The sequence below is a fragment of the Rhineura floridana genome, chromosome 4, assembly GCF_030035675.1.
Source record: "Rhineura floridana isolate rRhiFlo1 chromosome 4, rRhiFlo1.hap2, whole genome shotgun sequence".
Lineage (NCBI taxonomy): Eukaryota > Metazoa > Chordata > Lepidosauria > Squamata > Rhineuridae > Rhineura > Rhineura floridana.
This window is the reverse complement of record NC_084483.1, coordinates 110382806-110395648: the sequence shown is the minus strand read 5'-3', so window position 1 is coordinate 110395648 and position 12843 is coordinate 110382806. Positions and strand designations below refer to the sequence as shown.

At 41.8% G+C, this 12843-nt stretch overlaps 1 protein-coding gene across 4 annotated transcripts in view; it reads left to right on the top strand.

The window, feature by feature from the left end:
• The window catches only part of HIVEP2 (HIVEP zinc finger 2), a 185507-nt gene that overhangs the window by 164649 nt on the left and 8015 nt on the right, over window positions 1-12843 (top strand). For all 4 annotated transcript variants that reach the window (XM_061624022.1, XM_061624024.1, XM_061624021.1 and 1 more), the window contains 3 exons: window positions 8-162; window positions 6100-6275; window positions 12654-12755. In XM_061624022.1, coding sequence (XP_061480006.1) covers window positions 8-162; window positions 6100-6275; window positions 12654-12755 — 433 coding nt within the window. The remainder of the gene's footprint in view (window positions 1-7; window positions 163-6099; window positions 6276-12653; window positions 12756-12843) is intronic.

Genomic DNA, 12843 nt, shown 5'->3' with positions numbered 1-12843 from the left:
TTCACAGATGAAACAGGAACCATTCTTTGTATTTGGCAGCAAGTTTGAAAAGAAAGTAGTGGGGAATGTTATCAAAGAAAGAATTAAAGGAGACAGCCATGGTGATAAAGAGATTGTATCCAAACAAACTGAGCCAATGCGAATTAAGATTTTTGAAGGAGGGTAAGAACATGTAACTGTGGAAATAGCATGTGTGCTCTATTCTTTTTAGGGACAGGATCCAAAGAGATGTTTAGGGATCATGCAAGGAGGAGTTTGTGCTAGGTCTGAGGCCATGATCTCGAATGCACACGACGAGGCAAATGAGCTGAGGTTAAGCAAACCTAGATCTCATCAGTGCTTAGATGGGCTGCTGAAAATCTGGCATACATCACTTGAATTGAGGGAAGAAAGGCAAGAAATTAAATAGCCCACTAGAATTCTTCCTTTTTTTCCCCTTTCAACAGCTGAGATCTTAACCGCCTGTGGCTTTGGAAGCTAATGTCATGCATTATCAGGATGAGAGGAAATGCTGTTTTATGAAAATAAATCTAAAGTCTCTTAGATGGGGCTTATGGGATGATTGTTCTTCTTCTTTGGATCCTCACTATTCTTTTGCAACTTTTGAAATATGTCATTTGTACAGTTACTTTTTACTAATATAAAGAAGGGTTAGATGGATGGCAAACAGTTCGGAAATACACACTACTGCTCAGGGCCAGCTCCAGGTTTCTGAGGGCCTATGGGCAAAGGCTATAAGGGGGGCCCTTGCCCTCTTGCTTTCCTGCTCAAACCACAGTCCTCCTCCCTCTTGGCCTCACCCTTTTAAAGTAAAACAAAAACCGAACAGAAAGACTGAGATGACAGGAGAGAGAGAGAAGGAATGCCAAACCTCTGTCTGTAAGTTCATTGGCGGCATTCCTGCCATGGCTCCAGAGTCCCTGCTGCTTGCTCTGCAGCACAGCACACCATGCAAGGAAGCCTCCTCTTCCTCCTTTGCTCCTTCATGATCCAGCCTAGCTTGGAGCTGCTGCCACTTCTCTTTCCTTCTGCTGGAGGGCATTTAAGGGGTTAATACTACAGAAGTTAGGAGGCAACTAGCCTAGACCATCCCAGCATCAGCACTGAATGAGACAGTTGCCAAGTTGAGGAGACCCTCTGGGCTCAGCTTTTCAACTCCATGGTATTAACACGTCAATTTCCCCTCCGCTCTCATGAATCAGATAAAAAGAGAAGCTAGCGGAGGAAAAAACACTTCCCGTCCATTAGAAGAGGATAGGATCAGTAACAAGCAGCAGATTCCATTCCGCTGGGGCCAGTGAGGAGCCCCTCTGCATTCCTGGGCCCTTGGCCAGTGCCCCACCTCGGCCACTGCTGGATCCGGGCCTGCTACTGCTTAACTAAAACTTCTAGATAGAATATAACAAAAAAGATGAAACTAAAGCCACTCTGACAGTAAAGACACACTTACTGTTGTGCCAGTTCAAGTGCATCTCCATCTCTCTTTTCTGAAAACAGGCACACTATGCTAGTCTAACTCTGCCCGTTTTTACTCTAAAACCCTGATTGGATCATCTCAATGCATTTTTTTCCAGCTTCAGGCAGATTTCACAACTGATTGATAGATCAACCCATTTGTCTTTCAGGTGTGGCCAATGGAAACGCTTTGTTTTAGGCTTAGATAGTGATTGGCCTAACACTTTGCTGTCAGCGATCCTGAAGGGTCTGCAGTCAGTAGTGGGGAAAGAAGGTGTGGTCAGCAGAGCGCAGAGTAGCTTCAAAATGTAGCCAAAAAACCATTCTTGCTGCTTTTGAAGTGACTAGTGTGCCCACAGCCTCAGTCTCTTAAGTAAAAGAGCAATGTCAAATGCCAATAAAGAAACAAACAACTTCTATTATTTCCATTTATATGTACCATTCATTAAACTGTTGACAAGATCTATTAATATATTTCATCTGTAGATTGACTTTGATTCCAGCAAACTTTTAAATAATACATTGTTTTAAATTAAGTCCCAGCATTTGCCCTTCCCAGCCCTACATATACAATAGCAGCAGTGGAGACTGGCGGCTCTGATGTCAGTGGGGCAGTGAATCCACTCTGGTTTTTAGTCTGAACTTTCAAGCAGCTGTCCAAGGTGCTTTCAGCTCCTTGAAAATGTGGACTAAAATCCTGAGAGGATTCACTGCACCACTGACATCAGAGCCGCCAGTCTCCACTGAATAGCGGTCAGTTTGTTCTTTGGCATTCTGTACGAGACTTTTCCAAGCCAGTCCTCAATAAGCAGCTTCCTGTTTCTTCACCAGTTTTTGCTGCCACTGTTTTAGCTGCATTTCTCACCAACTCCTACTTTTTATTAAAACACTTATATAATTTCCAAGGATATCTTGTGGCGTGTTTCCCAAATAAAATTGAATACTACCAATAGTCTCTTTATAATACTGTCATGTCACCAATATGTAAAAAGAAGACTGAATCCTTTTTCTGGCACTTCCAACTGACATGGCATTACTTAATTTTCTTCATTTCCTCAGCAGTATACCACCATTGGAACAATAATTTATAACAGTTGTCTTCATTTGCTATACTTAAAGAGATGAATTGCTGCATTCAGACATAATGGCAAGCGATAGTTTATTTTTCTGAGGACGAGCTGTAGCAATCCTTGTGCTCATGCATGTCTTCTCCTCCTTGGTGCATGAGGGGAAGCTTCTGATTCTAGTTTGTAGAAAATAATAGTTTTCCATTTCATCCAAACCATAGTTTGTGATCAAATCAGGATCCCAAACTTGCTTGGTACATTGGTATGATAATTTTTGCCCATAAAAGTTTGGGCCTTATATGTGAAGGGATCCTTATATGGTCCAATAGACCAGTATTCCCCTGTTCCTCCCACCCACTGAGAGAACAAACAAGCAGTGCAGCATGAAGGTTTGAAGACTGGGTGTTCTGTGTACCCTTCCCATATCCCCCTCCAGAGCTCCCTTCTGTGCTGTGTAAATTACTTGAGATAAGGAATCTCTGGTAACTTGTGCCAGTGCTCAAATTATGAGGGGGAAAGAAGAAGGATCCCTTAATGAAATCCACAAACCCCACCTCTGATCCTTCACAATTTTAGCCAAATCATGCCTCTTGTAGCCTTCTAAAACTAGTAGCTAAGGGGGCCATTACAAACGTTAAGGGAGCGAGGGCCCCTCTTTAATTCAAGCACTGAACGTGTGGATCTGGATAGATAGCCTGAGTAAGCAAACCAGAGTTGTAGACCAGAGTCCACTCCTCAGCCTGGTGCTTAGCTATAGAAAGACATGGTGGAGAGGTACGGACTGGAAGGTAGGTAGGCAGGATGGCTGGACCCCCCTGGGCTCCTGCTAGGAGGAAGGGCTGGATATAAATCATATAATAAATAAATAAATCTGTTAAAGCACCGATTTGCACAGGGAGTGCTGCATGAGGATATGGGAGGTGTCACAAATTACCTAGTCCCAAGACTGCCGCAGCACTGTGCTTGGTGATGCTGAGGTTGGTGGATGGGTAAAACTGGACTCTCTTAAACTATATAGGAGAGAAGTTTCAAAAAGTGACAACAGTGATGTTGGTTAGGGGATAGGTAGCACCATTCATCTTGATCAAGCATTCCATTTTTTGTGTGCTGAGGGGCGTTGCACCTGAGAGATAGCTGTTCCATGAACCAAACACAAGTTCAGACCATTAATTAAGAACTTAAGAAGGCTTGTTTCAACAAACCATCTTGAAAATTTACCTCAATTTAGTGTAATACTAAAATACTTAATCTGAAATGGAAGTGGAATCTGTCTTGCTGAGAGAAGAGGGGAGGGGGCAGCCCATGAGCCCAAGGCTCACTGCTGCTTGTCCTTATAATACTTAACCATGCTCTAGCATTATATGCAAACCATCCCTTTTCTGGAAACTTGTAGGCAGTTCTTTTTCAGGCGTACTTTGTGTGCCTTGTTGATGCAAGCTGCCTTGGTGTCGTCATTCAAAGGGAATGAGACACCAATAGGTAGCATGATTCAAATAACATCTGAATAGGAAAATTTGCTTGCCATCACCTGAAAAGAGGATTTCAGAAACCATGTTTCAGGAAAATTACCAATTTAATAAGCTCAATTGATTGTATTCTGAATTTTGTAGATCAGGAGCAGATCATCCAGTAGTATCCAAAGGAAACGGCACAGGCAAATAGGGCAGATGTTAAGGAAGAGATCTGAAGAGTAAGGAGGCAAGGGTAGGAGAAGATTGCTCAGCATAGACTCATTGAAGTTAATAGACGTGACTAACTTAGATTCATCAATTTCAATGGGTTTACTTTGAGTCGGACTTAGTTGAATACAACCCAACATACTAACATAAAGTTCCAAAACATAGTTAAATTCCAGCACCTGACTTAAGAGTCAAATCAAATTCAAGACATTCACCAAAATGGAGAAGGGAATTTATTTATAACAGTGTTTCTAAGCCACTAAACAGTACAAACAATCATTTACATGACTGGCTAATCAAGTTAAACAGCTCTTAAGGCCTGTTGGCATGAAAAGGTCTTCCAGAGATGTGTGAAAGACAAAAGGGAGGATGACTGCCAAATCTCTGCTGAAAGAATGTTCCGAGGCGTGGGACCAGGGACACTAAATGCCCAACTTCTGGTTGATGCCAGTCAGGCCTCTGTAACACAGGGGACAACTAACAGCTCTCTTCTGAATGGGGCAGGGATAGAAGAGTCCAGGCAGTCCTTAAGGTATCCTGATTCAAGTTTTTCATGGCTTTGTATACCAACACAAGAACCTTGAACCTGGCCTGGTAGGATATAGACATCCAGTGCAGATGTTTCAGCAGAAATGTCACATGCTGTTGCCCATCTGCTCCCACCAGCAGTCTAGCTGGTACATTCTGCATCAGCTGGCGCTTCTGGATCAGGCCCAAGTGCAGCCCCACATAGAGCGCATTCTTCAAAGGTCTGTGTGTCAAGCTGCATGAGAGTAGCATTTCTTCCAAGTCCTCTTATTGCAACGGCAAGATCCCCCTTTGCCCCATGCCATCCAACAGGCTATCTCCAAAACTCAAGGCAGCCTCAAAAGCATATTCCAAATGTAGCATGAGGATAAAAGCTTGTTGTGTGTACACAAGCTGTATCCATGCTAGGATAAAGAATGTGGGGACAACATTGCCAGAGGGACAAATGGGGAAGGCTTGGATTAGCCTTCTGGCTGGTTACTATTCAGAACAGACGGCTGCAGTAGTTGGACCCAGCAATGCAATTCTTACATTCTTTCCTAAACAAAGCTGTTTGGATCATGGCCCAAACCTGCTCCTTTGACATTTACACCTCTGTTTGCTTAGGAAAACAATAATGCTTTGGATCAAAGGTAAACATTCTTTCTCTGAAACAGTTTGCTATATAACTGTCTCAGGTTCAACAAGCAAAAACCATCACTGACCAAAGGCCTATATATAAGCCTGTCTATATGTATATGTGAAGACACGTGCAATGAATATTTGCCAAGTATATGAACACATCTAACTCTGTATAATTTGTTTTCTTTGTTTTTTAATCATCACTGTATAATACCATTAATCTATTTTTAATCAGGGACTGTGCTTATTGTAACATTATTATTATTTGATTTATTTAACTGAACATAAAATATGCATTTAAATTAACAATAAAAAAGTGGATGTTAAAAACAAGTAGACCTAACGAATGTCAAAGTTATGAACCTGTGTATGCAAATTATTAAACAGTATTGGTCATATACAAAACAGAACGCAGAGGAGCAGGGAGAGGATGGTTCCTATCTTGCAAATGCACAACACTTGGAAATCTTCTTGATTCCCTTAGTGCAAGGGTGGGGAACCTTTGGCTCTCCAGCTGTTGCTGAACTGCAACTCCCATCAGCCCCAGCTAATATAGCCAAGGATGATAAAAGTTGTAGTTCAGCAACATATGGAGAGCCAAGGTTTCCCTCACCTGCCTTAGTGGAATAGTATGTAGTAGCCACAGTATATGACCTAAGACTAAAGATGCTGGTAGAGATGCTGGCTGTGTACATGCATGCATCTGTATGCTTAGATACACTGTTTTATTATTGCCTTTCTTCCAACAGGTATAAATCCAATGAGGATTATGTATATGTCCGAGGACGCGGACGTGGAAAGTACATTTGTGAAGAATGTGGGATTCGTTGCAAGAAGCCAAGCATGCTCAAAAAACATATCCGCACTCATACTGATGTACGGCCTTATGTATGCAAGTTGTGTAATTTTGCCTTCAAAACAAAAGGTACTTAGTCATTTTTATGTAGGGTGAGGGGCTAGTGGGAAAGAAAAATTCTGTTCTTGGCTCTCTGCCATCCATTTTTCCAAATGTAAAAGAAGTTTTCTTAAATCAAGGTGGTTTTATTTATGAAAATGAGACTTCATGAAATGCAACTTTCCCCCCTCTGTCTAAGTGATTCAAGGATTTATATGAGATATAGAGCCACTCTGTATTACTTAATCAAGAAATGTGGGCTTCTACCCAGCCCATCTGTCTGCAAAGGAAATGTAGTGGCATAAAAACTGTCTTGGCAAATATTACTTTCGTGCTCAAAATGTTATGGTGCAAGTATTAATTACATCAGGGGATTGTACATTTGCAGTGGCACATTGTAGAATCAGAACATTAGCTATAGGGCAGAGAATTCCTGATCTGCCTTTATGGTGGGTCAGTTTCACATTTATAAATAATGCAGAAATCCGCAGACTCCAGGTGGGCCACTCCATCCACAGTTACATTAATTATGGATCGAGATCTGATAGCTAGTATTCACATGTACTTATCAGCTCAGGGGAGTGGCCAGGGGTAGAGGGGAGAGAAGAGAGACTTCCATTTGTCAGCCTGAGAGATTACATATAATGATATTCATTGGAACAGGATTTGCCTTGGAACCAGATCTTTTTTTAGAGAGATCAATTTCATTGGCTATTTTTTTTTAGATTCCCTAAATCTTAATGGTAAAACTATGTGTGCCCAAACCCTGCTTCTAATGTCTGTCATGGGAAAGTGTGTGTGTGTGTTTGCATGAATAACACAAAACTGTTGATGATTTTGCAGGAACTGCTTTGGTGGCTGTAATGGATGATCTTCAATCTAGATCAGGGCCAGCTAACCAGTGGCCACTCAGAGGTCTCTGGGCTCTCACAAGCACTTTACAGCTTTGTTGATAGTTGATGTTCCAGGAATGTTCAGTCAGGCATGTGCTCTTACAGTGCTGTTAGATTTGTAGATAGCAATGGCTGCACTCATGAATGCCTTCAAAAATAGCTGGAGCTGACAAGTGCTACATTCAGACATGGGATTTATTGTGTTAGCTTTTCTCATGATAATGGTAGTGCTTCTGTCTTGATTTCTAACTTTCCCTTCACACTGCAGTACCTGCTGCATTAAGGAACCGTGGCTTTTCGACCAGTATACCACCATGTTGTGCTAAATTTTATTCACACCAGTGAGCATAGTGTGACACAACAATGAACATCATTGGACATGTTGCTACTCCCCCATCCTTTCCACATATGCACACTTCTGTTCCATGAAAACGGTGGGAAAGAAATGTCTGCAGCTATACTGCCCCAAATTTCATCACTTTACTCTCACAATTTTCTAGGTTAATGAGGTTGCAAACGGATTTTTTCTGGAAGCAATTAACACAGAAATGAGTGCCAAATTTCCATTATATTCCACTAGATTTCCAGAAGCAGCTTTTACATTGTGTGAAAGATCAAATAAAATGTGGAAATTATCAGATAAGAAAACATTGGGAAAATTGACTAATTGCTGTTTGAATGCATCCTAAAACCTAGCTTTTATCATTCATTTAATTATACTTACATTCCACCTTTTAGATCTAGGCCTCACAGCCAATAAATAACATAATGATGGGCTGGATGTGAGCCAAAAAACTGAAACTGAATCCTGAAAAGACAAAAGTTACTATATGTTAAGTTTCCAAGTCTAGGAGGTGGGAAGATGACCTGTTCTGGATGGGGTTGCACTCCCCTGGAAGGAGCAGGTTTGTAGCTTGGGAGGGTACTCCTGGATCCAATATTATCACTGGAGGCTCAAGTAGCTTCACTGACTAGGAGTGCCTATTTCAGATACGGCTGGTTCACCGGCTACTTCCCCTTTTAGACAGAGATGACTTGGCAACAATAATCCATGTTCTGGTAACTACCAAATTGGATTAATGCAATGCACTCTATGTGGGGCTGCCCTTGAAGATGACTCAGAAGTTTCAGCTGGTCCAAAATGCAGAAGCCAGATTACTGGCTAGGGTTGCATTTTAGAACACATATAATTTCCTGTTCTAAAACTGGCATTGGTTGCCAGTTTGTTACTGGGCCCAATTCAAGGTGCTCATACCAGTGTTTAAAACTCTAAATGACTTAGGTCTCAAATACCTAAAAGACCGCCTCTGTCCCTACAGACCCTCTCTGCTGAGATCAGCAGAGAGGGCCTTCTTGGTAGTTACACCACCACTAGGGTTGCCAGGTCTCCAGTTTTAGCCCAGAGCCTTAGTTTTTTGGGGGTGCTCTCCGGGTCTCCGGATAAGTCAGCTTAACCTCCAGACTCTTAGCTTTCATTTTTTAAAAATTACGTTTCTAGGAGGTCTAGTTCAAAAGATATAAACCAAAATGTCAGTCACCTCCCCCCGCAACTTCTGTTAGTTATGTCCGCTCTAATCCCTGCCCTTTCAGGTTTTTAGCAAATAAGTGAAGTCAGGGTTGTGATTGACAATAACTGTTGACCCCTAGGCAATACCTAAACCCATAGCTTCCTTTTCCTGCTTGTCTCACATCAGGAATTCAGTAAATATATAGCTTTCAACAGCATAACAGTCTTCAACAGTCCAGTAAAATTTAAACTTATTTGACTCCTTAATTAGAAAAATAACACTGCAGCATGTACACTCTTTAAAACTTCTGTTCAAAAATTAATTGAAAGATAAAATGTATAATATGCCATTTTTGCAAGTAATTAAAAAACCCTGCATGTACACTTTCATGCCTACCAAGATCCTGCTGTGATCTTCTGTTGTAGTGCAATCCTATGCATGTTTACTCAGAAGCCAGTCCCAATCCTGTACAGACAAAGTACTCTTTATGCTGCTGAAAGCTATTAATTTACTGAACTCCTAATGTGACACAAGCAGGAAAAGGAAACTGTGGGTTTAGGTATTGCCTGGGAGTCAGCAGATCTTGTCAATCACAGCCATGATTTCACTTATTGGCTAAAAACCTGAAAGGGCAGGGATTAGAGCAGCCGGTACTAACAGAAATTGCAGGTGGGGAGGACCTGACATTTTGGTTTATATCTTTTGAACTAGAGCACTTAGAAACTTAATTTTTTTTAAATGAAAGCGAAGAGTCTGGAGATTAAGGTGATTCAGCCAGCGACCCGGGAAGGACTCCCAAAAACCAGAGACTCTGGGTGAAAACTGGAGACCTGGTGACCCTAATTTAAAGCAGAATCACACCACTTTAAACAGTGATGGCTTCCCCAGAGAATCCTGGAAACTGTAGTTTGTTAAGTGTGTTGGTAGGAGACCCCTATTTCCCACACAGAGCTACAATTCTCAAAATGGTTTAACAATCAATCCCTCTTCCCAGGAAACTGTTGGACTTGTAGCTGTGTGAGGGGTGATTTGCTGTTTAAAGTGGCATGATGCTGCTTTAAGTGTGTAATGCAGATGAGGCCTTGAAGTGAAGCACCTGATGAAGCAACTGTTGCCCATGAAAGCTTCTGCTGTTATAACTTAGTTTTTAAGGTGCCTCAGGTTTCTTTCTTAACTGTTCCCAGGCCTACAAAAACTGTCCTAAATGCCATCTTTGGGATCCCCTGGGAACCTTCCTTCTTGTGAAACTTTGAGGGTGATTTGCTTTTGTTAGGTCCTGGGTGACAGCCAGGGTGGGTGGGTGGAGTCCTGGGTGAGAGCCGGGAGGTTGAGAGCCAGATGAGGTTGAGAGAGAGTGTGAGGGAATATTTTTGGTATCCGTTTGTTAATTTGTATTTTGTATCGTGTGTATTTGTATAAAGGTTTTATTTGATATTTTTATAACATTTGTTGTCTGTATACTGTATACTGCTTGTATATATGTATATGTATTAGGGTTGCCAGGTTCATGGCCTGAGACTGATCCCGTATCTTGAGAAGAGAAAGTCAGCCAAGTGCCGGTGTTCTTGCAACCCTGTAATAGGAAAAACCACAAGGTGGAATTCTCCCTTTTACCTGCACAACTTTTAAAGATACAGAAGACCTCTTGGAGGCTGGGCCTGGCAACCAAGAGGTCTTCTGTATCTTTAAAAGTTGTGCAGGGGGAAGGGAGAATTCCACCTTGTGGTTTTTCCCATTACAGTGTTGTAAGAACACCTGCACTTGGCTGACTTTCTCTTCTCCTAAAGATACAGGATCAGTCTCAGGCCATGAACCTGGCAACCCTAATATGTATATATCTCTTAAATAAATAAATATAAAATAAATAATTGTATTTCCATTGCAATAGCTAGAAAATAGGGGCTGAAATACAATGCTGCTCTTCTGCTCACAGAATGGGTGACAGATTGATACGTAAATAGTTTTTGGTTCCTTGGGTGTTGCGCCACAGGCACAAGGGGACTTAGATTAGGGAGAGGAGTCAGATGAGGATGAGATCCCTGGGGGCGTTGAAGGAGGGGGGGACTCTGCCAGCCTGCAGAATTCCTCGGCCAGCATCCCCCATTGAGGCAGGTCCTGCCCCGATTGCAAGCTCCCCGCCTGAGCCATTGGGAAGCAACCCTTCATGTGCACCAACCCCACCAATGCAGGAATCCCCGCCTGGCACGTTAAACACTTCCCCGCCAACCAGCTTCCCGCTCCCTGAGGTCGCGTCATCACGTAGCGAAGCCCCACTGTTGGATGGGCCGTCAGAGGTTCCCCACCCTGCGTGAGGATGCACGAGAAGAGGGACTTTCAAAGGGTGGAACTTCGGACGAGCTGCCGTTTACAGGCAAAGACCTTCCCTACTTAAGCAGGTGCCCACCCAGGCTCTAGTGCTCTAATAAAAATGAGAATTAAACCAAACCTCACCTCTGTTTCATGTCTTGGACTCTGGGCAGGACATCGGGTAAGAGACGAGGGAAGTGTCATTGCCTCTTATGTTGGGAAAAGTGGCTTCTGTACCCCAGGGTGAGAGCCTGTTGGGGATAGTTTCTGCCCCCTTGAGTTAAAGACGAGGGGGAGTGATTGGTATGGATGTTGTATTTTGTGTGTGTGTACAGTGTTGTTTGTTTCTGTGTATTTAGATTTGACTGGTTCTCATGGTATGGACATTTGAGTGTGCTGTTTTTAGGATGTGAGATTGAATTATGTGAGTGCTTGCAGAGTGTGATCTGAGGTGTGCTAAAACAGTAAGTTTGAGTGCATTGGTTTAGAATGTTGATATGTTTGATTAATGTGAGTGTGTTGATCTTGTAAGGGTGTGCTTGAGTAAACTGATATATATATTTCCAACGGTTTGCTATTATAAAGGAGGGCTGACAGTTTTACTTATTTTGCTTTTTTATTACATAGTGATTAAGAAATGAGTTGATTTTCTTTTGTCTAATCTACCATGTTTAAAAATAAGGTTGAATTTATATTTTTACTTGATTTTTATTATTATTATTGAAGGCTAGGGGATATTTATTTCAGTCTACTATGTTATGAATTTGTCTTGTATTTTTTGTAGTTGATTTTTATGTGTAATGTTGATACTAAACAGGAAGCCCTGTTCAATTATTAGTTGTATTTTATATATTGTAGACTGTAGTGGGGTTTTATGTGTATTTGCCGTTTAAGATGTTTTCACTTACATTGTACACCTCTTAGAGTCTCATTTAAATATAAGTAGTATATCAATTGTTTAAAAAAGAAGAATGGGTTGTTATCTCCGAGCATAAGTGTACACTCATAGATTTCCCTGCAGCCTACTGTGTCAGCTTCCATGCTGTTCTGGAAGGTTCCCCAGCCTTTTGGAACAGATTTTTGGAGGATAGATGGGGTTGCAGTGGGAAAAGGGAATAGAGAAAATCGCCTCTTCTTCTTACGTTGGCAGATGCCTTTTGCTAGATTAAAAGCTGTTCTGTAAGCAGAAAGGCAGAATTGGGATTCACCCCAAGTGTGCTCCTAGATTGGCCTTTGGTGCCTACTCTTTAAAAGTCTCTGAGATAGGGAAGAACTATCCTTACCCTTCCAGCTCAGTGATAGCTTCAGATAATCTGGCACCTGATGCAGACATCTCAGTGGCAATCTTTTCCCAGCGTATGTTTCAAGGGGCCATTCACAGATGATGATGATGATGATGATGATAAAAGTGATAATAAAAGTAATGAGACATAGGGGTATATGTTTGGGACAGTAAAGAGAAGACACGGTCTCAGCAGTCCTGAGCATCAGAGCAAGGCACTGAAGAGTGCCAAACCTGAGAATCCACATGTAAATATATGCAATCACTCTTGCTACAGTGTTGTTTAAATTGAATAAATCTATTCCATCTGCCTGTCCAGTTTGTTTGTTCCTTCTCTAGTTTAGAAGAGAAAAAACTACATAGTGCCAACAACATTTTCTCCCTGATTAATTAGTGTCATCTTTGTGCCTTTCCACAGGAAATCTGACAAAACATATGAAGTCTAAAGCACACATGAAGAAATGCCTAGAGCTGGGGGTATCTATGACCTCTGTGGATGATGCTGAAACGGAAGAAGCAGGTATGTCACCATGATGAGTTTATTGGCTTGCAGTGGCCTTTGCAATATGTAAATGACTCATCACACTTCATCACTTGCTGACAAGAGG